Consider the following 26291-nt stretch of genomic DNA (forward strand, 5'->3'; position numbering starts at 1 on the left):
GTGCGGGGGGGGGGGACGAGTCACAGGGTAGCTGGAGTCGGGGATTTTCTTCCCCGCTCCACTGGGGAGGTCCCGGACGGCTGGGTCCTGGTCGTGGGTAAAGGCTGTTAGAGCCCCTTCCTCCGTCCCCCCCACAAGGGCCCGGACGCCTGGGTCCTGGTCGTGAGGGGGAAGGGTCCTGTTTCCACTCTGGAAGGAGGGCGGTTCAGAGCTGGGGTCTGGACGCCTGGATTCTGCTTTCAGTGGAGGGCTAAGAGCGAGGCCCCGTAGCCCCTGCAGGAGGGTTCCCGGCCCTATTGTGGTCTCGCTTTGCAGCCTTGGGCCAGTCGTGTTACTTCCCCTCCCACAGCACTGGCACTGCTGCCTCTTGCTTTCCTTGCCCTTGGGTCTGAGGTGAGGGTGCTGTAATAGAAGTGGCAGAGATGAATGCAGTTATAATAAATCCCTGTTTTGGCTCCTAGGGGTTTCTTGGCTGTGTTGGAGGCGTGTCCCGTCCTGGAGACCTGGTGCCCCAGGATCTCAAACCATCTTGGAGACGCTCACAAACGTAACTTCATGTGAGCTCTTAGTAAGAGTTGAAAATAGCACCTGGGAGCCCCGATTACTAGACCTCCCTCCCCTCCTAGAGCTGCAAATAGAATGCAGGAGTTCAGAGGCGGCCTCCCTCTTCCAACCCCTAGACCCAGACACACCCTCAGAGACAGGAACAGAACCCAATAATCTTGATTCCTAGTTCTTTGCTTTGTTAGACCACATTTACCTGCTCAGAGCTGTCAAAAGCTGTGGTGCACCCTATACAAATGAAGCATTTATCTTTTTTCTGATGATAATTGTATCTTTGTTTTGTCCTTAGGACTGGTGGTAAAAATGGCAGAGTGTTCTGGCCTTCAGTTTGTCAGCCCCTATGCATTTGAAGCAATGCAGAAGGTGGATGTTGTGCGCTTGGCAGCACTAAGTGACCCAGAGCTAAGGCTTTTATTGCCTTGCCTGGTGCGAATGGCTCTTTGTGCCCCAGCTGATCAGAGCCAAAGCTGGGCTCAGGATAAAAAACTTATCCTTCGACTCCTTTCGGGAGTGGAAGCTGTCAACTCAATTGTTGCCTTGTTGTCTGTGGATTTTCATGCCTTGGAGCAGGATGCAAACAAAGAACAGCAGCTTAGGTAGCTAAAAGTATCCCTTTATTTTTTTTTTTTTTAATGATTGTTTAGAAATGTGTATGCACGACTATTTCATCTGAATGTTGCCATTGGCCTGTCCTGATGCTCAAGTGGCACTGTGTTAAAACGCTGTTTCACATCCCATGTGAGTTTCTTGTACCTTGGGCTTAATAGGTCAGCACGCAGCAATGGTGGTGGGATTTATTGCTTTTCTCAGTAACTTAATGTTCTCTCCCCATCTCCAAAGCTAGACAAGGAGGCACTGATGTCCTCCAAAGGCAGTCCTGTCCGATCGCCTTTAACCAGAAGGACTAAGTGTTGGAATTCAAGGCTTCTGAGGGTGTATGGGAAATAGGGACATCCTCAAAGTGGATGGCATCCCTTGGAACCATAAGGATGCACTTGTTATCTTTGGCTGTGGTCTCTGTGTTGAGTGGGGATAAAGGCACCCGTGTTTTGACAGTGCGTTTGGGCATTTGTCATGTGCATTTTTCCCTATTGAATGAGATTTGAAAATGTCATTAACCTCATAACTCTTCTATTGGCCTGAGAAGACCATCAAGGAAGTTTCATAGAATCAGCAAAACAAGTGTAGATTGTTGTCTTATTTCTTTCTTTAATATTTAAAGTGCTGAGATACTATGGTGATGAGCATGATATAAGAACCTATATAGAATAGAGCAACAGAGGGTCCTGTGGCACCTTTAAGACTAACAGAAGTATTGGGAGCATAAGCTTTCGTGGGTAAGAACCTCACTTCTTCAGATGCAAGAAGTGAGGTCTTTCATCTGAAGAAGTGAGGTTCTTACCCACAAAAGCTTATGCTCCCAATACTTCTGTTAGTCTTAAAGGTGCCACAGGACCCTCTGTTGCTTTTTACAGATTCAGACTAACACAGCTACCCCTCTGATACTATATAGAACAGAATAACTAGAAAGGCTACTGGTTTCTATGCCTTATTTTTTTAAACAGCTGTTTTTGCCTTTTAATTATTTGTTAGACACAAACTTGGAGGAGGTGGTGGAGAAAGCATCTTGGTGTCACAACTTCAGCATGGTCTGACCTTGGAGTTCGAGCACAGTGATTCACCTCGTCGGCTTCGTCTTGTGCTTAGTGAATTATTGGCAATTATGAATAAGGTGAATGTCTTTTTCTTTTAAATTCCTTAGTGATTGTAAATTTGGTATTGGTGCAAATGAAGACCTCTGATAGATGGCAGTGTTGAGAACCTGGCAAAAAGCAGTCTAATGTTGTGCATGTTGCATTTGGCCTTGCCAGTGCATCTGAATACTGACCTCCAATCCCAGGCCACTGTCAAGCAGAAATGGTCAATCATGCTAAATTGTCTAGATTAGCTCTGCTGGTAATTTAAACCCCATGTGAATCCAGCTTTCTAGAACTGAAAGGCCAGGGATAAGATTTTTCTAAGTGACTTAGGCACTTAACAGCAAAAGCCTGAAGGCTTTTAAGTGCCTAAGTCACCTTTGAAAATGGAAACAACAAGGAGTCTGGTGGCACCTTAAAGACTAACAGATTTATTTGGGCATAAGCTTTCGTGAGTAAAAACCTCACTTCTTCGGATGCAAATGGAAGTTAGGCTCCTAAGTGATGTAGGCACTCCTGAAAATTTTACTCGTAGCTTCTTGTACAAATGTTGCCTGACCCCTTCCACCCTCCATATTGGTCTTTATTTTACTTTTCCACCTGGGAATTTATCAGATTTATACAACTGTCAGTGGACAATGCTCTTAAGTTTGAAAAAGTACTTTCAATTTTAATATATAGTAGGCATTATTGCTATTTCTATAACTCTACTTCAACTAGAACAGTAATTTTTCTCCTATAAATTAATTCTTCTTTCTCCCCATAAAAATGCACACATCTGTTATAGCGTTACAGCATGATTGATCCAAAATTTAGCAGCTAGTTGTGCTGTAACTGATGATTAAGGCTAAGATTATGTCTCGCAGGTTGCAGCAATCACGGAATCCGTGACTTCCAGTGACCTCTGTGACATTGGGGGCCCCGCAGTGGCCCAGCCTCCATGCGCGGCGAGGGGACTCTCCTGCAGCTGCCCAGCAACGGCGGGTGGCGGGACCCCCTGCAAGTGACCAGTTGTCGCCACCAGCGGTGACCTCTGAGCTGCTTAGCTGCCGCTGCTGGCAGGGGTCCCCCTTTCAGCATCTCAGCCCCTGCGAGCAGCCGGGGCAACCCCGCAGCTCCCAGCCGCTGTTCCCGACAGCAGAGGGACCCCGGAGCTGCTCAGTGGCCGTGGGCAGGGGACCTCTCCTAGCCACTGAGCAATGGGGTCCCTGCAGCTCCCAGCTGCTGCAGGGTGTGGGACAGGATGCTGAACCCTCTTCTATCCCCATTTTGTCATGGATGTTTTTAGTAAAAGTCATGGACCGGTCACGGCTTCCGTGATATTTTTTGTTTATTGCCCGTGATCGGTCCCTGACTTTTATTAAAAATATCCATGACAAAATCATAGCCTTACTGATGATGATATAAGCAGGTTAATTACCTTTTATGCTACCAGACCACATTGAAATATTTTACTCCTATAGTATATGTATTAAGAACACTTAACAGAAAGCGTAGTGAGTTAATAGAAAACTATTTTTTTTGGGGATATATCTATAGATATATAGTATCAGTACACAGGATTTCAGGCATTTGAGGTTCTTTAATACCCTATGTGTCATTTTGATTTAATGATGAGCTGTTGGCTTTAATCACAGCCATGGTTTTTAGACTAATGAGCTGTTCCCAAAAGATGAACCACCAGTTTAAGAACCCCTGAGGGTGTTGGGTCTTTTTCTTTGTCATGTGAAAATTCAGAGGCTGCTTTTGTTCACTGTAATTACAGTTACATGCTCAAATATTATGAGCAACTCTGTGGTTCTTGAGAAATTTTGTAAAAGCAGAACTGATTACTGACAAAATATTCAGTTTATTCTTGACCATTCTTAACATACGCATTCTATTGAGTTTAAATCCATGTGAATTTGATGGAAACCAATGGCTATGTTATTTAGTCACCTTATTAAGCTTGTACTATGATGAACAACTTCTTGCTGTAGGTTGTGGAGACAAATGGTGAGTTTTTCTTCAAGTCGTCTGAACTCTTCGAAAGTCCTGTCTATTTGGAGGAAGCAGCAGATGTTCTCTGTATTTTACAAGCAGGTGCGCTATTCTGTATTTCTGAAGCTTTGAGTAATGCTATTTTTAAATTTGTCAGTGTTTCACTCTAACACTAAACTGGTTCTAATTTCATAGATGGTTTTAGACTTAAAAGTCCACCCTAATTTCTGGAGTCATCTTAACTGATTTAAAACTAATGGCTAGCTCTTCTGAAGGAGAAATGGCCTGTTTTTTAATCCTAAAAGCCCAATCCTAACTGGAGATTGACCCTTAGAACCGCGTGAGTGCGTGCAATGGCTTCTAAAACCCTGTTTCCATTCAGAACTACCTTCGCTATTACCCATAGTGGATGTGGCTGAAGCTCTGCTACATGTTAAAAATGGAGCCTGGTTCCTGTGTCTCCTAGTGGCCAACGTTCCTGACAGCTTTAATGAAGGTAGGCTGTGATTTATGGTGTTCACTGTATTTTTTCTGGGAGTTTATAACTTGAGCATTAAAAATTGGTTCCAGGCTGAAATTCATTCCCAGTAGTATACGTTCTAGTAGCCCAGAGACACTTTCATGGAGAAATTTAGTTTGGATACATCTGTGTCTATCTTAGGGGCATTTCTGTCCTGCTACGTTCCCTCACTTAATGCTCACGCTCTCCTGTGGTATGGCCACTGCTTCTCTCCAAGGAGGCCGAATTGGGACTCGCTGCTCTGCCTGTCACAGCATTCCTAAAACGCAGCCTTTTATCTTTAGGTCACCAGTTTGAATGTGACCCAAGTCAATAGTGACCAAAAAATAACACCACTGGTAGGTGGTAGACTACATCGGTCCAGTTCCTAGTATATGAGCATTGCTATCAGAAAGCCCTCATCAAAGTTCATGCTGATTAGAGAGGCCAAGGAATGTATGGTCGTTCCCTTTTGCCTCTGAGTTTTCCTTCCAGGTCAGCCTGAGGCATACTGAGGTGGGAATAGGGGAGAAACTTACACTGCTGTTGTCCATGCTGTATCACTTACATTGTTGGAGACTCCAGAACTGCCAAATATAGTAGAACCCCATTTATCTCCGGGTCTCTGCATTTACTGAACAACCAGGACTCCAGGACCAGAAGTCGGCCATCTCTCCTGTGGCTGCTAGATGGTGCTGCAGCATCACGTTTTCCCATTCTCCGGTTTATTCGGAGTTTTGATGATCTGATCTGGCCCCAGTCCCGATTAAACCAGATAAACAGGGTTCTGCTGCACATCACTTGATTTCAGTTTGAGAGGGGGAGATACAGGTATGATTAGCTGAGGTCAGTTGGATCATGCCTAAATTTGTAGTGACGTAAGCTCTTTGGGGCAAGGACAGTCTTTGTTCTTTGTTTGTATGGCACCCTGCACACTGGGGTCCTGGTCCATGACTTGGGCTGCTAGGTGCTACCATAATACATATAGTAAATGATGAGCAAAATAGCTCCTCAGAGCTGTGTCTGAGTGACTGTCCAGTGCAAAATATGGCTTTTCAGACCCCCCATAATGTTTAGTTTGTAGAGGTTTGATTAAGAATGGTGAACGACAAGATGAGGAAAGCCTTGGAGGCCGTCGTAGGACAGAGGCGCTTCGACACCTGTGTAAAATGAACCCTTCCCAGGCCCTGAGGATCCGAGGCATGGTGGTAAGCCTGCGATTGGTTCATTATGAAATTGCACATGAATCCTAATTGTTTTCCTAATGTTCCATTAAGGATCACTTGTAAAATGGAGACTGGCTTTCTTTGGCTGTGTGCTAGGTGGAAGAGTGCCATCTACCAGGCCTTGGTGTGGCTTTGACACTGGATCACACAAAGAATGAATCTTCGGATGATGGAGTAAGTGACCTGGTATGTTTTGTGAGTGGATTACTTCTTGGAACAAATGCAAAAGTTCGGACGTGGTTTGGGACTTTTATCCGAAATGGACAACAGGTGAGAATCTGAAAATTCCTTGAGAATTGGTAAAAAATAAAGTTCAACAGTTTGGATTTTGTGTGTGTGTGTTGTTCCCAGTGATCCTGTTTTTACACCTTGCTGCAAGGCATGACTGATGGGAAACCTTCCTCTAGCTGAAAAGGACTGGACGCCACTCCTTGGGTCTGCCAATTCTAGAATAGGATCACTGAAGAGCGCCATCTGGTGGTCCCTCTTTGCTGTCTCAGTGATTTTACAGTAGTCTCATAGATGTGGACTGAGGGACCATAGATCTAATAAGGTTTTAGATCATAGATGGTTTTAGACCATAGTCCCATTGTCAGTCTCACTATAGTTTATTTCATACCCAGCAGTAGAAAGTCATGCATTGGTTTGTTGCAATTATTTAATGCCTGTACTTCACTGAAATAGAGCATCGTGATGCAGTTTTGCTATGGCCGCAGCCCACCCAATTAAATGATTGTTGTTAACTTGGCTGCATGAACTTCCACTAAAATTGTTGTCTACTAGGAATGTACCTTGCAGTAAAATGGCCAGATTGATGTGTTTTTCTAGAATTACTGTTGCTTCTTTCACCTTTTCCAACAGCGAAAAAAGGAGAATGTCAGTTCTGTGCTTTGGCAAATGAGAAGGCAATTGCTCCTGGAATTAATGGGGATCCTTCCCACTGTGCGCAGCACACACATTGTAGAAGAAGCAGATGCTGACATGGAACCAAATGTATCTGTGTATTCTGGATTGAAAGAAGAGCATGTTGTGAAAGCCAGCGCGTTGTTACGTCTCTATTGTGCTTTGATGGGGATCGCTGGTCTGAAGTAATCAATATTTTCTTGCTATTGGTATTCTTACTAGCTGTTTGTTTATCCATCTGAAAATAAATAAGACCTTTCAACTATTGGGAACCTCAGGCAGTTCCAATCCGGGCTTTCCTTCTCTGCCATAATGTCCTTGGTCCATACCTAGTGGGACTTGCCTTCGTAGGACTGAGAATACTCTGCTTGCTCTGTCCTGCTTTGTCTCCTTACCTATTTTGGAGTTGAAATTTCCAGCTTGTTGAAAGGTTCCTTATCTTTGTTTTGGACAGAACAAATATATAGCTTAAAATCCACAGAAACAGCTGTGTAATTCCCTTTCCTGCTACATTCTTGGCAGGAAAGCTTTGTCACCCACTGGTGAGGGTGAATGCATTTGTGAGAAGTCACTGTCTAAAGTGAGTTTCATATGAGAAATCTCTTGGTTCCTTTTCTGTAATAAAATTAGTTCCTATAAATTAATTTTAAAATGTAGAGATCTGTCTTTGGAGCAGTATGTAAGGCAGAAAACTGCTGAAAATCCTGGTTATATTGGGTCATGTCACAAAATACATTGTTTTCACTTTGAATTAATTTTTTATATTGGTTTGCTTCTATGGCTAGACTAATGAAAACACAGTATCTTATAATGTGGCTTCTAATTGTATGAGTATATGATAGTAATAATTGTGAGTACATAAGATGTTATCTGGTTATTCAGGACTTCTAAAGCAGAGATTTTTATAATGAAATCTTTAAAACAATGACCTTGGAATTCTTAAGTCCAGAGAGAACTTCCAAGTAATTTCTAGAACCATATATTGATATTGTAGTAATTCTAATGTAAATAGTCTCTAACCAGTGTAGCCAGGTTGGAAATGCATTCTGCCTTAAGATAAATTGATCTTTTTAAAGGGGGAAAAATGTCTTTCACTTATTTTGTTCTTGTTTAGACCAACGGATGAGGAAGCTGAACAGTTACTTCAACTAATGACGAGTCGTCCTCCTGCGACTCCAGCTGGTGTTCGTTTTGTATCGCTCTCGTTCTGCATGCTCCTGGCTTTCTCCACCCTTGTCAGGTACCTAGAACAACAGAGGCAGAGCCTTCTAGAGATATTAGTGGAGCATGGCCAGGGCAGAAGCATGTGGACTCTCCACCAGTTCTTCCTCTTTTAATTCTCTATGGACATGGAGCCTCTTCAGAAAGAGGTTATACCACTGGTGGGGTTAATAAATTGATGATGCTCCACCTCTCACTAGTGCAAAGTGCTTTGGGAAGTGGAGTACAGGCAATAGGCTGTGTTGCCTTGTGATAGTGCAGGGTGTTATAGTTAAGCCCCTGGACTAGGCCTTCTGTATTCCTTTTCCACTGAATGCGTTTGGGGAGTATCTTAAGCCACGACTCAAAGGGTTGACAAAAATAGTTATTTAATGGAAGTGGCCTTCTAATAAAGGTAGAGCAAGAATTCTTGTATTTGGGGGTCCCTTGGTATGCTCTCAAAACAGGAAATTACCTAATAAGGGTGAACTTTTATACAGATTTTGCTGTAGGTGCTATCAAATTTAAAAGTACTCGTTTATTGGCACTGTACTCTGGTTGTATGTTCTTAAATATTAACTCCTTGGATCTGCTGATTATTAGTAAAATTATGTGTGGCTCCAGAAATGAAATAGCTTTGGAATTTCTTTTAGTACCCCAGAACAGGAGCAGCTGATGGTAATGTGGCTGAGTTGGATGATAAAAGAAGAAGCCTACTTTGAAAGGTGAGAGCTTAATTTTCAAAATAACCCGATCAGCCAAGGTTTTGTGTCCTCTCTGGAAACTCACTTGTTCATCTGTGTTCCAACAGCATTTCTGGGGTTTCTGCTTCCTTTGGAGAGATGCTCTTACTGGTTGCCATGTATTTCCACAGCAATCAGCTCAGCGCAATCATTGACTTGGTCTGTTCTACTTTGGGAATGAAGGTAACGTCTAAATGCCTTCCTCCAAATGAATTTTTTCTCTTATAAATATGCCATCAATAAGTGAATTTTATTCCAGTGTTATCTGACTTCGATACCTAAAGACAACTGAAAATCTGTGTTTCTACTTTGTTCTTGAACAAATGTAACTTTTTAAATAAAGAATCTTCACATAAATAGATTTCCTTAGCATAAAAGCAAAAGGCATATCGACTAGTAGAATTGAAACATGAATGCCTGTTAACATAATAGCCTTCTATATGCTAGAAGGTGTGTAAGATATCAAACTAAGTATTTTCAAAAAGAATTGTCCTATTGAAATGAACTTTGTGTTCTCAGTGCACACAGTTTTTTTCTAACAGACTCCATGTTTGCTAGTTGTAATGCAGAGTCCTTTCCAAAAGGCACTGTAAATCTTTCATTTAAAAAAACGTAGAGAAGTCTCATATCATCATGTAAACTTCTTAAGCAATATTTGAAAATCGGCCTGTTATACTTATCAGGTGAGTCTTGGATTCAGTTTTTTCCCCTATGGGAGCGTTTGACTTCATTTAAAAGTAGCAATGAATTTTCGGAGTGGGGAAGACACACATAATCTTGAACTTGACACTGGAATGTAAAATAAACTGAATTGCAGATGTATTACTTTAATGTGTGAAATATGGCCTTAACAAAGGCAGTGGCAGATTCCAATCGTCACAGGCTGAAATAGGTTAAACACTAAAAGCTATTTATAATGTATTACACATTTGAACAAGCCACATCTTAAAGCCGAAGAGCAAACACCTCATTATTTGTTTCAGATTGTTATTAAGCCCAGTTCACTGAGCAGAATGAAGACCATCTTTACGCAGGAGATTTTCACTGAACAGGTAATCTTTGGGTTTTTTTAAACCATTTCATTTTAATTTCTGTTTGTAGTACTCTGCAACTGCTTTAAAAGGTTCAGAACAACTATTGCACTTGCTTTTGGTATCTTAGTCTTATCACACTTTTTTATACTTTTTCTTCTGAAGGTTAATATGAACTTTTTAAAATTTACCTGGGACTATTCACTCTTTTTGCAGAGTTATTGTAGCAGATCTAATGGAGAAGGAAGATCTTTTAGGACCTGTTTCTGCCATCCTTACCCTTGTTGAGTAGTCTCTTACTTTGTCATTAGTCCCACTGATTTCAGTGTGCCCCTGCTCCCCATGAGTGGGACTGGCAGAATTGGATCTTTCATTTTTTGCTTATTTTTGTGGAGATGGTGATTTAAAAAAAAAAAAAAACAAACAAACCCCAAACCTACGGTAATCCATGTCTGCACAAACGCATCACAGGTGGGAAAAAGGACTGTAAGCATATCTTTCTTCAAAGAGCAAACCATTTTTAAAGGAGGCTGTTGGTTGAAACATCACAGGCAGAGCTGATTGCACCATTAATAACGTGGTCCAACTTTTCTCGTTGTAAGACCTTGTGTTTGGATGATTATAACTTTGCTAAACATTAACTCTTCGGACTAAAATGTTATATCCTGGGTTTCTGCCTCAGGTGGCGCTTTTTTTTTTTTTTAAACTTTAAGCCAAAATAGTTAAGACATTTTGGAGGTGCTAGAGCTTCTCATGCTTTGGAGCTTGGGGTCAGAGGAAGGAAATGGACTTAAGAGTTTATGCCCACTTGAGCACACGCCCTTCCAAGCCTGGAATGGAACCTAAGATTCCTGAATCTGACCGTTACTCCACCATAAACACATCTTTGAAACCCACTGGCCCTGTCTCATCCCCTGCTAGTGCTGGTCCATAAAGAGGATGACAAACTACTATTGCTATCAGTTACTCCATTAGCTGAAGTGACAGAGGTCTGTGCAGTGGCTCTGTAGGTTCCAGCCCTGCTGATGAATCATGTGGGTGCCAGTATTACGCCAAATGATGGAATTTCTGCATGTTTTTTTTTTAATAGTTTGCTCTTTTTAAAAACCTAGGAAATTACACATAAACACAGGGCATTTAAAGAACATTAAGGCTGCAAAATCAAGCCTTCAAAGTTTAGGAAATGCCAGAATTAAAATGGTCTGTGAAACTTTAATTTGGGTCCCTTGTGCATACGCATTATAAAACTGCCATTAATTACATGATAGTATTGCATACGCACCAAGTGGACAAATTAGAGTTTCACAGGCAATTTTAATTCTGGCATTTCCTGACTGTTGAGCGCTTGATTCTGTAGTCTTTTAACAGAGTTCTTTGTATGTAATGTTTATATAAACTGGTTTTATGCAAGTACTCTAGAAAATCATTTGATAATGAAGAAGGAATGAAAATATTTTTCTTGAATATTATAATTTTTTCCACAGGTTGTCACAGCCCATGCAGTTCGTGTGCCTGTAACAGGAAATCTGAGTGCCAACATCACTGGGTTTTTGCCCATTCACTGTATCTACCAGCTTCTAAGGAGCCGGTCATTCACCAAACACAAAGTGTCCATAAAGGTATGAGAGTTGTTCCATTCACATTCCAGAAAACTGCATGATGATCGGGCTTAGGTTCCATTAATAGTTCCTGCTGCTAACTGGAATCTACAGGGGTACATATTTCTACTGTTTCTGTGTATTCTCAATTTAATAAAAATTTACAGTCTGAATGAAATCTTTGTTGAGCTGGTGAGTGACCATTATCTGGTAACTGGGGTTTGTAGAGTACATTGGGTTAGCGTGCAAGGCTTTAAGCTCTGTAAACCAGTGATCACAACCTAATTAAGTCACACATAATTTATCCCAGCTTCCATTTGTAAACTTGTTAAAATCCTAGTCAGGAAGAAGGAAGAGTAAGAATGTTGCTGAATAGGACCAAGAGGTATTACTAGAGCTATGCAGCATGGGGAAACTCTCCCACTCCTTGAGATATGATGTCTTGCTCAGTCCAGAGCTGATGCTTTTCCTTTATTTTAACTAAATGAATTTAGATTCACTAGACAGTTAAATTCACACTTGCAAAATTAACACTTTGGAAAATAGAGTTGTAATTGCACTTAAAAGTAGGAACAGTATTTTTAGTTTCACATGCTGCTATTAAGTGTAATGTGTTTGTTCCAGGACTGGATTTATAGACAGCTGTGTGAAACCACCACACCACTTCATCCTCAGTTACTTCCTCTTATTGATGTCTACATTAACTCTATTCTTACTCCCGCTTCTAAATCTAACCCAGAGGCCACAAATCAGCCAGTCACAGAACAGGAAATCTTGAATGTTTTTCAAGGACTCACTGGGGTAAATTTATTTTTTTTTATTCTTGCATGTCTGTTCTCAGAAGTGGCAATTCAGAAATTTCTTCAATATGTTGAACGGAAACTTGCTAGAAAATCTGGCCATTGCCTTTTTATGTTTCCCTGCTTTTACTCCCCATGTCCTAAACTGTACCTTTCTGGCCAAAGATGGTCAGACGAGGTTCCCTTCAGATCCTATTGTTGCCACTCTTTGTCCTGCTCCCTGGAAAATGCTGAACTTGCTGTCTTTGCAGCACCACCAACCTTTGCCTTTGCTAAATATGTGGGTTTCAAATAATGACTTCTCTTTCCAGCAACAAATTGAAGTGTCAAATGAAGCTGGCTTTCACAGTACCAATCCTTGCATTGTCTTGTATGCGCCCAGGTTAAAGATCAAATTTTAATTAGAAGGGCCCTATATTACATTTCTGGGAAGCAGTTGTTTACATGTGGAGTGAGACTGGGAGGCTGAATCTTTCATAAGGGGTTTGTTCCAGGCTTCCCAAGGCAAATCAGCACTTGCTTCTAACCGTAGAAATGTCCAAGATGTCAAAACATTTTTAGTGGTCTGAAGTTTTTTCTAAATTACTTCTTTAAAAACAAAAATACAGTAAACTTGGGGCCAAATTTAGCTTTACAATGTCACTTTGACTTCAACTTGGCTGCCTTGCCTCCCCCCAGTGTTCTCTGCTGAGTCCAAACATTTCCTTTAAGAATAAGGGCAATATTGCAACATGACCTCTGTATGGTTTTATGTGCAGGGAGAAAATGCTCGTGTTAATCAGCGTTACAGTATCACAGCCCAGCTGCTTGTCCTCTATTATGTCCTCTCTTATGAAGAGGCCCTCCTGGCTAACACAAAGACATTAGGTATGTGTGGGTGAGTGTTGCGCAAATCATTGTGACTGAAAGTCAAATGGAAACGGAAGAGATCTTTTATGAACAAATGTCAGAATCTGACTACAACAAGAACTGAGACTTCCTAAAACAGATCACATGACCTCAGTTTCAGTTGCCGTAGTAATGAGCACAGCAGTAAGAACCTTCTGATGTTCCTATTCACTCTGGCAGAGCTAGCACTGACTCTTGTATCTAACACAATATTATGTAGCTGATCAGAAGACTCTCGAGGTCAGGAGTAGAAGCCAGCATAGCTTCTATTATAAACCCACGGCTCTGTTGTCTGTATTCTAGGTCAGCCATTTCGGATCTAGACAGAGTGAAACTTGGCAGAAAAGTTACCTCAAATTTTTCTATAATAAATTGTGTTCTAAGTGATGAAAATACCAAAACATTTTTGGTAGCTTTGGATGCTCTTTTCACATGGCAATGAATTTATATTATTGGCAATTATTTTCTGGCTTTGTGGGTGTTTTTTCAAATGTGGATATGGCTAAGTAACTCTCTTCCTATGAAATACTTTAAACCAACACTTTGAGTGTTCTATAATTCATGAACTCACATTTGATTTCCGTGGAAACCTGCTGGTAAGCATGGTGTGCATTTCCAGCCACCATTTTACCTTGCAAATCTTCCAGCATTCATCAATATGCATATCAACTGAATGTGTGCTATGCTACCTAGCATTATGTGAGCGTAAAATGGCATATTAAAATTCATCAAGCTTCCTCCCATGCTGATAGCTTGCATACTGCTGTAGAATATGGTGTGTGCCGGCAGAATATATTCTACGTAGTACCGTACCATCTTTCCATGTTGTTCTTTGAATAAAGAACATTCAGACTTGGGCTGTAATTTCGTAAGATAAGGTTGGACCTGGTCAAAACCAGTGAGGCAGAAATCCAGTGATAATCCATGAACTGAAGGGAGAGGTGGTAGGGGAAACTCTTTGCAGAGCTGGTCATTAAGGATCCCCTGATACTTTTCACAAGACTGAGTGTTACCTTAAGTGTCCTAGTCAAAATTAATCTTGAATAATTCTAATCTGGTTCTTGACATTCTCATTGCAACTTCAGTTGACAAAACTTATAGTTTCCTAGCAGTAATTGTTGTGTAATATTCCTGGCACAAAATGGCTGCCTCAGAAGTGATTGTGTTTCATTGGTGGGTCAAATGAACTCTATATGTACAAATTGCACAGCACTTTGTGGTCATTCAAGATGTGGGGCTGGGGGAGAAATGCTATGAAAATGCAAGGAAGAGGTGAGTTTATTACTTTAAAAATATATATATATATTTTTAAGAGAGCTTGTGTAGGGCCCTGATTTCATGTTCAAGAGCAGGAAAATGTGGCTGGATCAAAAGTTCATTCTGACTTCATCCCCGTGTATCTCCATATTGCTATTTAAATAGTGCCACTTATCAGTAGTCCTTAAAACAGAGGATGATTCTGTTGTCCTTATGAACTGCAATGTGAGCAAGTAGATTGGCAGCCTGAGCTCTCAATTCGCTTTTGCCTTTTAGTCTAACTCATAAGATTTTAACAGTGGTGGGAATTCTTAATTAGGTTATAAACGTCTTTCCTTACAGCTGCCATGCAAAAAAAGCCCAAGTCTTACTCTTCAGCACTGATGGATCAGATTCCAATCAAGTACCTTATCCGGCAGGCACAAGGACTACAGCAGGAACTGGGAGGTATATCTGAGTGTCTAACATATGAGAAAGGAAACTGAGCATAATCTCTGTTTTCTGATGTCCTGTATTTGTTGAGCAGAACTATAAGAAAGTAGCTTTCTCCTGCTTTGTGGTGTGTTTTTATTAATACTTGTATAACTTGCAGTTCTCCTATCTTTAGGTCCTCAAATTTATGCTGTCTTTCTGCTTTTACCTGTGTTAAAATCTGTCAACAGTTTAGAGTGAGCTTAGGTCCATATTTGGAGAAAGCTACCATATAACAATAACCGTAACGTACGCCTGTCTGAAACTTGTGGAACAAATTTCCATTTGTTTCAGTGGATCCTGACATAAGTCAAACATTCAAAAGTGACTGAGTTTTTAATTTACTGTCTCCCTCAATCTACCTGCTGCAGTGTGAGACATTTTGGAAAGGTAGAAGATACAAAGGAAATTATGATGGTATTGTAGATGCTTGAGTTCTAATCTGAGGCTGTAAATACACGAGCTTATCTAATACAGATGAGGTGAACTACATGCACTTTAGTACATTCCAAGAACTCATTCAATGAAACTTTGTTATTGAGGTGATAGGGACACAATTTATTCAGCCAAAAATATATTGGGATTTAGATTGGAGACTCTGATCTCTTTTTAACTTTTGAAGGCTTGCATTCTGCGTTGCTGCGCCTCCTTGCTACTAACTACCCACACTTGTGTATTGTGGACGATTGGATCTGTGAGGAGCAAATCACGGGTACTGATGCCTTGCTGCGACGGATGCTTCTTACCAACACTGCCAAAAACCATTCTTCCAAACAACTCCAAGAAGGTAAATAATAACTTCATCTGTGAACTAGGCGGTTCCTGGTTTCTTTCCTAATAGTTTAATTGTCTGGCCTACATAAACATTGAAAATAATGTGCATGTGATATACAATGTAGCTGTTTCTTCCCTCCCTTCATTTTGTGTTTGTAGGTGCATGATAATTGAGGATTATAATAGCTAGATAGGAAAAACACCCCCTAGATCAGATTCCCAAATGTGCCACTACAAATACTGTCACTAGACTGGAAGATATATCTGTTTGCTTCACTGCAGTATAACATGATGGACATAGTGAAGATGGCTCCCCGCATATGGTTTTATGCTGTACAGTTCAGATCTATTATGTGCAGCATAGAAGGTATTTGGAATTGCTACCTATGATATAGAAATTATTTGAAATCACAGTCCTAGACCACATCAGTGGGTCTTCATAGAGTTCACTGAACTCTAGAAATATTAGCTCCTTAGTTGCAGTGAAAATTTCACTCTTTCCTTTGAGAGGAGGCACAAAAGCCATGCCATTTCTTTAGTATGGGTTCTAATTCTATTCATTACACAAACTGCGTTTGTGATTTGCACCACCCAACTGGCTGGAAGCTATTTGCTCTTTCTGACCACTCCATCAGGTTGCACTTGAGTATACAGCAGCGAGCTGGTTAGCACCGAGGTTTATAAATAGTTCATTTTAAACATGGCTTTGGAAATTGGCAGAAGGCTAGTTTGATGATCAGATTTCCCACTGCTTTTTTTTTTTCTGTAGCATTTTCCATGCTCCCAGGAAATCACACCCAGGTGATGCAGATTCTAGAAAACTTAACACTACTATCTGCTGGTGAGCTGATTCCCTATGCAGAGGTATTGACAGCAAATATGAACCAACTGCTGAATACTGGAGTCCCACGAAGAATTCTTCAGACAGTCAATAAGCTTTGGATGGTCCTTAACACTGTGATGCCTAGAAGGTAGATTCAGCTTACTGTTCAGTTAACACAGCAGATAAAGTGGTAGAATGCCACCTCCTGTTTCCTATGCTTTGACACACTGCTGCTCTGAATGGTGGTAGGCTATGGATTTGATCCCAGAAATTAGCTTGGCACCTCGTGAGATCAGGTCCTTTTTATAATGACATTGCAGGAGCTAAACTTGTACCTGTTCTCCAAAGAAAAGTACCTCTTACTGTTATAAAAGACTTCACAGATAAGTAAAAAGGAACAAAGGTCACATTTAAAAAAAAAAAGGTAGAAACCTACAACTGTCTTCACATACACTTTAAGAATGCATCCATTTATGGTGGCTGGCTGAATATAAAATTTAGGACCCGGGTGCTGAAAAATATATTTAGTGACACCTTGCTTTTTAGAACAAGTAGATTCTCTGTATTGCTCTGAAAATACATTTTGGATGGATGACTTTCCAGAAAAATGCATATTGTAAGAAGGTGTCTTGTTTATGAAATATTAATTCAAGGATTAATCAGTGTAGTAAACTGAGGATTTTAACTGTAGGCTGAGAATGTGTAATTAGCTGGCACTCATTTATTTCAACTGTTGTCTGTTAATCTGTGTGATCCTGTTTTACTTAAGCAGCAGCTTTTAGATTTAAAAAGAAATGTCCTTGTAGGTTGTGGGTGATGACTGTTAACGCGTTGCAGCCTTCCGTAAAGATAGTCCGACAGCAAAAGTACACTCAGAATGATCTGATGATTGACCCTCTGATTGTACTGAGATGTGATCAGAGAGTTCATAGGTAAGTGAACTCCAGCTAACTTTTCATAATACTCAGGTGTTCTGAGATCACCGCCTATCATGCTGACCAATAGACTTATTGTTTCCTTGTACTCTCCCATCTGTCGGCATCTGCCTGTTGTCTCTTACCTTATACTTAGAGGCTGTCAGCACTTTGGGGCAGGGACTTTTTGATCTCTTTGTACAGCATCTAGCACAACAGGGTACTGGTGCATGACTGGGGTCACTGGGCACTATGGTAATACAAATAATTATTATTCATTGAATTTACTTAAAGTATTACCTTGGAATGGTATTCCATGGATGGCTTCTGTAAAATGTTCTAATTGAAAATCCTCTCAAGCTTTAATTTGTTCTTTACCTTTTTTCTTTGTCTCCCCATCCTCCCATTTCACTTATTTATAAATATCATTTACTTACCTTTGTTTCGTCTTCATGTTCTCTAGTTTGTATGTGTTTTTCTCCCCTTTCTTCCAGCTTTAGTTCTTTCCCTAGTAATTGATCCATTATTCCACTGGAGTAAGTAGTTTCCAGTTAACTTCAGGCTCTTTTCAATATTTCTCTGCAGGCATTGAAGCTTGGGTTGACATCATTTTTTAATCTCATCCATTGAGTGAGATATTTAAAATCCTGTCCTTCTGTCTACCTGGCTATCCAGGTGCAATTTAAAGATCCCACATTTCTAAAAATGGAAGGGAGAATAGTGGCCTACATTAATTTTCAGTTAAATTTGGATTTAATGCCCAAGCACTTGGAGAGGAATTGCTGAGAGCTGGATGTCAGCCATGTTTGCCTATACAGGTAGGGCATTGCCACCATCAAACTTTGGGCTGCCTTACGTATGAAAGGTGTTTTTTCAGCTCCCTTTCATTCCTAGGCTGCCATAGGTCAGTTTCTTTTGCAATTTACTCTTATACTAGTTTGTGTGTGTGGAAGGCAGAGTTGAATGGCAGCCCTCCAAAGGGGAATTCTGGCTGACAACATGCTGCTCTTTATCATGTGGAAGAGCTGTAGTATTATCAGCCTGCAACCAAGGGTATGTCTTCACTGCGCAAAGGGGAAAAAAAGTGTTCTTACCTTGGACTAGCTAACTTGGGTTAAAATAGCCGTGAAGACATGGCAACTTGAGGTTTAACTTGGGTTAGCAGCTTGAGTTAAAGTCTATAGGGGCCTTGTCAATCAGAGCGGTTTTCACACTTTCCTTACTCAGCTATATCCAGCATGTGTGCATGTTCTACCCAGTAACTGCCTTTTGTTTGTCATCTGTTAGGTGTCCTCCTCTGATGGATATTACTCTGCACATGCTGAATGGATATCTTCTGGCTTCAAAAGCCTACCTTAGTTCCCACCTAAAGGAAACGGCTGAGCAGGACATTAGGCCATCCCAAAATATGATGGGCCCAGAGGCCCCAGAAGTTACAAGAGAGGAACTGAAAAATGCATTGCTTGCTGCCCAGGTAATAGTGATGAAATGGATGGTAATGAAGATACAAAGCTAACAATAATAGCTCCAAAATTTGTAAGCACTATAAACTGTAGCGAAAGCAGAGAGACTGTTTATACTGACTTGTCCTACCGTAAGTAGAAAACTGGCACTGTTCAACTTCCAGATTGTACCTAATGGCCTGAACTCTTTTCTCTCATCTATTTTTCTAGCCCAGAGCATCATGCTGATGGCTGACCATTATAACAGCATCTTTCTGTCAGTAGAATAGCAAAGAGTTCTGCTTACGTTCCCCCTTTTATCTTCTCCCTCCCATTGTCCAGAGGAGTATTTTTATACCCTCACAACATTGGAATTATAGAGCATGAGCAAATGTGACAGCCCCTGAAGACCATTTCAATGTTAGCTGCTTCTGTTAAGTAACTTTACAAAGTGCAAGGCTGGGAATTGTTGATTTGGTTACCTTAATGTCTCAGAGCTTTTGTTGTGAGTACTTTTTATTTTACACACATGCTTCTTTTCTCTCTCACTCTTATCAAAGTGTAATTAACCACTTATAACTTGCCTCCAGCTGGGAGAGTGATGGAGCAGTCAGTTTCACAGCCACTATAGTTTTTGATCAGCCAGCAAGAAGTTTTCATACTTGGGTGGTTAGCTTATTGTCCTCTGGATGCAGTGTACTGCATGGCCATTGGTGTATCCTTGTCTGATCTAGAACCAGCTTAGGTCAGCATTGGATTCCCTCTTTATAGAGTGGGTGCTGTAAGTATAGATCTCTTGGATAAATTTTACACTAGCTAGGATAGTTTATATCAGGATATTTGTATACTTTGCATACAAGGCACATGTATTTGCATGTATAGTCTGTGTACAAGTTTTAATATTAAAACTCTTTGGTCTATATGTGTGCACTATAGAACAATATTTGATTTCTAGAGAATGATTCATAGCCCATTGAAGCTTTAGTGATTTTGGGGGGGGGGGGGGGGGGGGGAGGGAAAGTTTTTGGCATTTGTTGCTTAAGTTTTTAATTCTTGATTTTAAAATAACTTTTAATAACTCATTACCCTTTATTCCAGTCTTAAACAAGCTAATCCACAGCTTCTGTATGGGAACTGTAGCTATTTTTCATGCCTTAGTTTCTTATGTTGCCACTAATTGACACAGTCAGACAGCATATAGTTATGTAAAGTTGCATTGAGTACGTCCGGTATTGACATTAGGATTTTAGGGAACAATAAAATAGTCCCTGATAGCTGCCTAGTGTCTGCCAGTTTCAGTGAACAAAAGCTGAACCTTATAGCAACGAGAAGAGAGACCTGGAATACATAACTTATTTAAAACACATGCATTCGGTGGATAATAGCCTTGCTGCGGTTATATTGTTTAACCATATCTGATGAATGAGCAGAGCACGTAACAAGCAAATGTTTCATTCATGAATCTGCTTTTTCCATGGGCACAGTATGTTTGTATATAAGTTACTCCATGAGTACACATATATACTTCATGCTTCATTTTGTTTTACTAACTTCTGCGCTGCTTGACTCCTTTCCAGGACAGTGCTGCTGTGCAGATCCTTTTAGAGATTTGCTTACCTACAGAAGAGGAGAAAGCTCAGGGTTGCAACTCTCACAGCCTGCTAAAGAATATTCAAAGTGCTGCTGCCATTGGACCTCAGAGTAAGGGTCTAGAAGAGGAAGAAGATAGCCTTTTGTGTAATCTTCGAGAAGTGCAATGTCTCATCTGCTGCCTACTGCATCAAATGTACATTGCAGATCCCAACATCGTTAAACTAGTTCACTTCCAGGTCAGTTTTTTGTTGGCTACGTCTTATTTTCACATTTTTGTAATGGCTCTTCAGGAAGTGATAGTTGGCTAGGGCAACGCAGAATGAATCCAAAACCGGTGCACTCATGTAGCGTTGGAAAGAGAACAAGGGCACAGCTTTTCTTAGTATAGTAGTTATTTTACACCCAGCTTCCAGTGCTCATGCAGGCACTCAAAAAGCAGTGGTCCAGGGGGAAACAGCTAGGTGCAACTTTTGCTCCCCACCACTCGAGTGTGTTCATATGTATCCATGCACCACTACAAATAGTATTGGAGTGGGCATTTTGGGGAGGGGAATGGGGCTAATCCATGTTATAATGTACTCAGCCCATAACCAACCCACTTGTTCCACAATTTGTGCAGATTACTTGTTCCTTTGCAGGAATTATCTGTGCTCAGGGCCACATTCTGTATTTTGGCTCACATTAATGCTGCTTTTTAAGCCTGTTAATATAGGCCTGTGCTAAAAGCCTGAATTTGGCTGAGTGAGGGAACAGAAGGAGAAGGATTGCCTCTGCAGAAGTTGCTGGTGGTACTTGTTAAAATCTGGAAAGGCAAGCAAATTAATTGTCTTGAGGCAAACAGGGCTTGGATGACACTTTATCTTGGTCTGTGTTAAGATTCTGAGTAAATGTTATGAGTAAAATGTTGAAAACAATGTAAACAAAGGGCTTTAAAAAAACCAAAAACTTAATGCAGTTAAGCTTCTATTATGACTTTATGAAATTGAATGAAGTTTTCTTCTCTTGTTCAAATAGGGTTATCCATGTGAACTTCTGTCACTGACAGTGGCAGGTATTCCTTCCATGCATATCTGTCTGGATTTCATACCAGAGCTCATTGCTCAACCTGAACTCGAAAAACAGGTACTGTGTGGCCATATAGCCTGAGAGGCATTGGAAGTATTTAACCTTGGAGAAACCTTTCTCTGGGCTGCAAAGTACTGCAAGGGAATGCTCAAAAACATTTTCCATTGATGTTAAATTCACAAACATGTTTTTTCCTTAATATTAACTTTGGTAAAACATTTTTACAAACATTGTAACTGCATTTGTGCCTTAGTTTCCCCATTTGTAAAATAGGAACAAATTAATTATTTTGTAAAGATCTTTGGATTGGAAGTGTGATGGAAGTGCAGAGCAAATCTGTATTAAAAATAACTTTTTATCTGTTTCCCCACAGATATTTGCCATCCAGCTGCTTTCATATTTGTGTATCCAGTATGCATTACCTAAATCTCTCAGTGTGGCTCGCTTAGCTATCAATGTCATGGGAACACTGCTAACAGGTGAACAGCCAGATAACATCAAAACACTAGAATGCTTTTGTGGAGAAGTGGTTGTAATTTTGCTCTAAGGCAGGGGTTCTCAAACTTCATTGCACCCCGACCCATGTCTGACAACAAAAATTACTACAGGTCCCCATGCAGGGGGCCTGTAACCTGAGCCCTGCTGCCCAGGGCTGAAGCCCTCAGGTTTGGGCTTTGGCCCCAAGCCTCAGCAAGTATAAGCCAACCCTGGCAACCCCATTAAAATGGGGTTGCAACCCACTTTGGGGTCCCGACCCACAGTTTGAGAACCGCTGCTCTAAGAGGAAATATACATTCCGCTACACTCTTTCGATATCCCAATCTGTCTTTTCATGAAAACACCAAGATTAAAAAAGTTCTTTATATTCATACTAATTTTTCATCTCTATATAAGTGTACGTTTTAGACAGTTGTGCTGGGCACAGTGAAGAAACGTGCAAACCAACAGTTTAACTGTTCTCTCATCCCTTATGAGTTCCTAATGAGTTGTTAGAATTAAGTAATGTTTAAGAGACTAGCATGTAGGAAATCTGGATTCCATCCTAATTACAAAACAGGAATGAAACTTACTGCCTAACTTTATCCTATTTATCTTGCTGATGTCACAGAAGAATCCTAGTAATTGGCATTTTATGCCTTTTTAAATGCACCAGGAAGTAGCATGGGATAATGTTGCATGTTTGCTAAGGTTTTTTGGCTTTAAGAAATACTCATAACATGTTTAATCATAACATGAAACGGCATTTTAGGACATAGGTTACAATCATAAATGTAGTGACAGCTCTTGATTCTTTTAAACTTTTTCCCTTCCTTACCAGTTTTAACCCAGACAAAGCGCTATGCTTTCTTCATGCCGACCCTGCCTTGTTTGGTCTCCTTCTGCCAAGCCTTTCCTCCGCTGTATGATGATATTATGTCTCTGCTGATACAGATAGGACAAGTTTGTGCCTCTGATGTTGCTACACAGACAAGAGACTTTGATCCAATTATTACACGTAAGTAATGACAGTACGTATTCCAAAACTAATGGTATAATTCAAGACCACTGTATCTCTAACACCTTGAAAGGTTAGAGTGGATTTTTGAGGTCACTGTGAAATGCACCCCTGAAGAAAACTCAGTTTCACCAGAAAGACCAATTATCTCCTTGTTTCCTTTTACCATGGCATCTGTAATTTAGTTTTTGTTGTTGAGAGAGCCTCTCTATCCAGGTGCATTTTGTTGTATTTATAGGAGTTCATTGGGCTTAGAATAAGTATCTTCATATTCCTGGCTGGAATTTGTTCCCCTGGGCTCTTGATGTTCACTGACAGAATCCATGACTGATGCAGATTTATTACTTAAATTGTCATGAATTAAAAGGTGTGGAAAGTCCTGGTTTCTTTTTTTCTCTTCAATTGATATGCACCCGAGCAACAGCAAAAGTTCACTCCATGCATTTTGTTGTTGTTAATTATTGGCCTTGAAACTTTTAAAAATCTCCTACGGACACTTCAGATGGCTTTGTTTTCTTATTATAGCTGTAGCTCTTAATACACTATCTGACTTGTTCCATCGCAACAGTGTTTCCTGGGGCAGGGGTTGGGGAGGAGGTGTTAGAGTGGAGATGAGTTGAAATCAAGCTGATCCACATATTAGGTAAGAATGTATAGTAGTTTTACTATATATCTCTAGCAAATATGAATATCTTTCTGGAAATTAAGCGAGATTATTGTGCTGTGCAGGAGAGGAGTTGTTGGTTAGGGTTGTAACTGAGTGTCCTATTGGATACGTGGAATCACAATTACAATAGTCTGGGGAAGGGGAATGATGGACACTAGAAGGGATAGTCTGGTTCTGTGTAGCGACTAGCTTGTAACTCACAGTGAAGAGGTGTGTAGAGTTAAAGTACAAGTGCCTGTACTTCACATTCTAAAATGGCAAAAAATAATATATATGCGCCTGTAATGGAATGTCATTGGTGGGTGACGTCTGCTGCATCTCTAAGGGGTAAAGAAGTGTCTAATGGCTGGCGCAGGAGAGCTAGGTTCTATTCCCAGTTGTACTGCTGACTTATGTCATCTTGGGCAAGTCACTCAAGGTTTGCGCTTCCTCCCCTTTCTAAAGCAAACGGAATGCCCATTTCACAGGGTGCTGTGAGGCTTCGGGCCCCTTCCCCTAGGAATTATTAAAACCATTGTCTTTGTCAGAAAAGAACCAACCAAAAATAAACAGGTAGACCCAAGTGAAACCAAACAGAAATGTTCCCTCAGTATCTCCAGAAAGGTTGATGGACTTAAACCAGTGCATACTTGGGCTCTAATCTGTCCCTGTGGTGGTACCAGTATTTCCAGTTCACCATCTGAAAACATGCACACTTGTCTATATACATAGGAGAAGAAACAGTTTTTGTTGAACTATGTTTGTTTCTATCTAATTTTCCATAGGTCTCCAGCAACTAAAGGAGAAACCAAATGAAGAATCAGGACTTTGTAAAGACTCATTTTATAAGAGTGGACTAAAGAACATAGGAAGCATGGACCCTGATGTTCAGTTATGCCAGTGTATTGAAAGGACCATCATTGAAATAATTAACATGAGTGTTAGTGGAGTTTAGGAAAAATAGAAATGAAGTTGGACTACAGCAAGTATGATGTACAGTTTCTAATTTTGGTAACAACTGCCAAAGTGGAATTAGGAATTGGATTGGAACCAGTAGTATCTTTCACTTGTTGGATTCTACACAAAATTGTGGACTGATCCTGTCCAAAGAGGAGAATTCTTAAGGAGATCTGCACTGCTTTCCTTTGAAAACCTGTCTGCCTCAAGTGATGTTCCTAAATGAAGACCTTTCTAGTGGAGTTAGGTTGTGAATACCCGCAATGTTTTCATATAACACCCTTTTAAAAAGCAGCCTGTGAAGTAAGCCTAACGTTTGTCTTAAGGTGTTGAGCCTTCCCATCTTGCAGAGACATGGTGGGCAAGAGAAAAACATGCAGGGAAAATTGGGATTGAAAAGCATTAACCCAAACAGAGAGTTGCAACAGTGTCTTGCAAAGCAAGATGCAATAAACTCCCTAAAGAACAGCATGGAGAAGACTGGAAAAAACACTCTAAATTGCTTCTGCAGTTTCATGAAGTCCTAGACAAAGACTAAAAATCATTTTACTCACTTTTCAAACCACTGCACAAGGTTTGAGTTGATGAGATCAGCAACTCTCAAAATATTAAGGCATTCATTTGCAAATGAGTCGGCTTTTAAAAAATTGTACAAACAAGTTTGGGATGACTGAAAGTCTTGAAATTGGTCAAAAAGTTTAAACAAATGTTAATACTGCAAAAGCACATTCTTTAAAAGAACTTTATTTTTATAATGCTGCTCAATTATCTTTAGTATTTTTTTTTTTAACATTGCTTACTTTAACAAACACGAGAGGAGCCTAAAGCACTAAATGCAAAAGATGTCTTGATTTATCATCTGGATAGGATTTAAAAATCAGTGGTCTTGAGGCCAAAGTGATAAACGCTAAATTGCCTTGTGATGAATGGCAGATTTTAGCCATAGCAAAGTGGTTCTAAGAAAAGAGGCATGTGGTGGAGCGGTGTGCAGTTTGGTGAATTAAAAGGATCAAACCGTCACACACCCAGAACTTTTGAAAGTAGTGAGTAGTTACTGCATGAAAGAAAACTGCAGGATAAAGCGTGCATTTGCTTGCATTGTGCCTGCTACACCTTTCTGCAGCCATGCACAAGCTCTTTTGGTGTAGCAGGATGACAGTCTCTACTAAAGCCATAAATAGAGGAAAGTAAATGGCTTTGTTGTGTGAGGTAAGTGTAGTACTTCTAGCAGGCATTTTGCTATTAAACTGTACCATTCTAAGAGGATCTTCTGCTGTATTAAAATGACAGCATCCATGGTCTTTCTAAAAGAAAAAAAGTAAAATATTCTGTTTGATTAAACCTATTTTTAATCCCATGAAGAAATGACCTGATTCTCTTAAAAACAGTGGCCTTCACTTTTGTGTAGCTTGTCCTTCAAAGGTATCAGACCAGAGTGCAGAAAAGCTAATACTGAAATTGCAAAACCAAATGTACTATCCATATTCCAGTATTATCTCCGTATTGATTGGTCAAAGCCTGCAATAACCATGTGTTAATACACTTTTAGTAGGAAGGTGGTGTACTTTTTGCCATATGTATTGATGTAAAGTATGTAAATAAGTTAAATTTTATTTGTTTTTCTCAAGATTGTAATATTTTATATGCTGTAGTGACATTTTAAGAGAAACCTAATGTACATATATTTTTTGGATGGATTCATAAACTGCTTCAGATGGACTTGCA

At 40.3% G+C, this 26291-nt stretch overlaps 1 protein-coding gene across 1 annotated transcript; it reads left to right on the forward strand.

The window, feature by feature from the left end:
• Positions 1-26291, forward strand: INTS2 (integrator complex subunit 2). Its single transcript, XM_034752583.1, has 24 exons — positions 1-1160; positions 2158-2296; positions 4241-4343; positions 4624-4737; positions 5818-5948; positions 6063-6236; positions 6828-7054; positions 7984-8109; positions 8723-8794; positions 8881-8995; positions 9796-9864; positions 11328-11462; positions 12066-12242; positions 13000-13108; positions 14729-14833; positions 15480-15644; positions 16401-16602; positions 17261-17386; positions 18656-18842; positions 20388-20639; positions 21418-21525; positions 21842-21947; positions 22787-22963; positions 24395-26291. Exons 1-24 carry the CDS (start codon positions 868-870, stop codon positions 24562-24564), a joined length of 3582 nt encoding a protein of 1193 aa, XP_034608474.1. The 5' UTR covers positions 1-867; the 3' UTR covers positions 24565-26291.

The sequence above is a fragment of the Trachemys scripta genome, chromosome 18 (assembly GCF_013100865.1).
Source record: "Trachemys scripta elegans isolate TJP31775 chromosome 18, CAS_Tse_1.0, whole genome shotgun sequence".
Classification (NCBI taxonomy): domain Eukaryota; kingdom Metazoa; phylum Chordata; order Testudines; family Emydidae; genus Trachemys; species Trachemys scripta.

Coding starts and splice junctions, on each gene's coding strand:
- INTS2 (XM_034752583.1), top strand. CDS start 868: ATGGCAGAGTGTTCTGGCCTTCAGTTTGTCAGCCCCTATGCATTTGAA. Junction 5,949..6,062: donor TGAGGATCCGAGGCATGGTG/GTAAGCCTGCGA, acceptor GCTGTGTGCTAG/GTGGAAGAGTGCCATCTACC. Junction 11,463..12,065: donor AACACAAAGTGTCCATAAAG/GTATGAGAGTTG, acceptor TGTTTGTTCCAG/GACTGGATTTATAGACAGCT.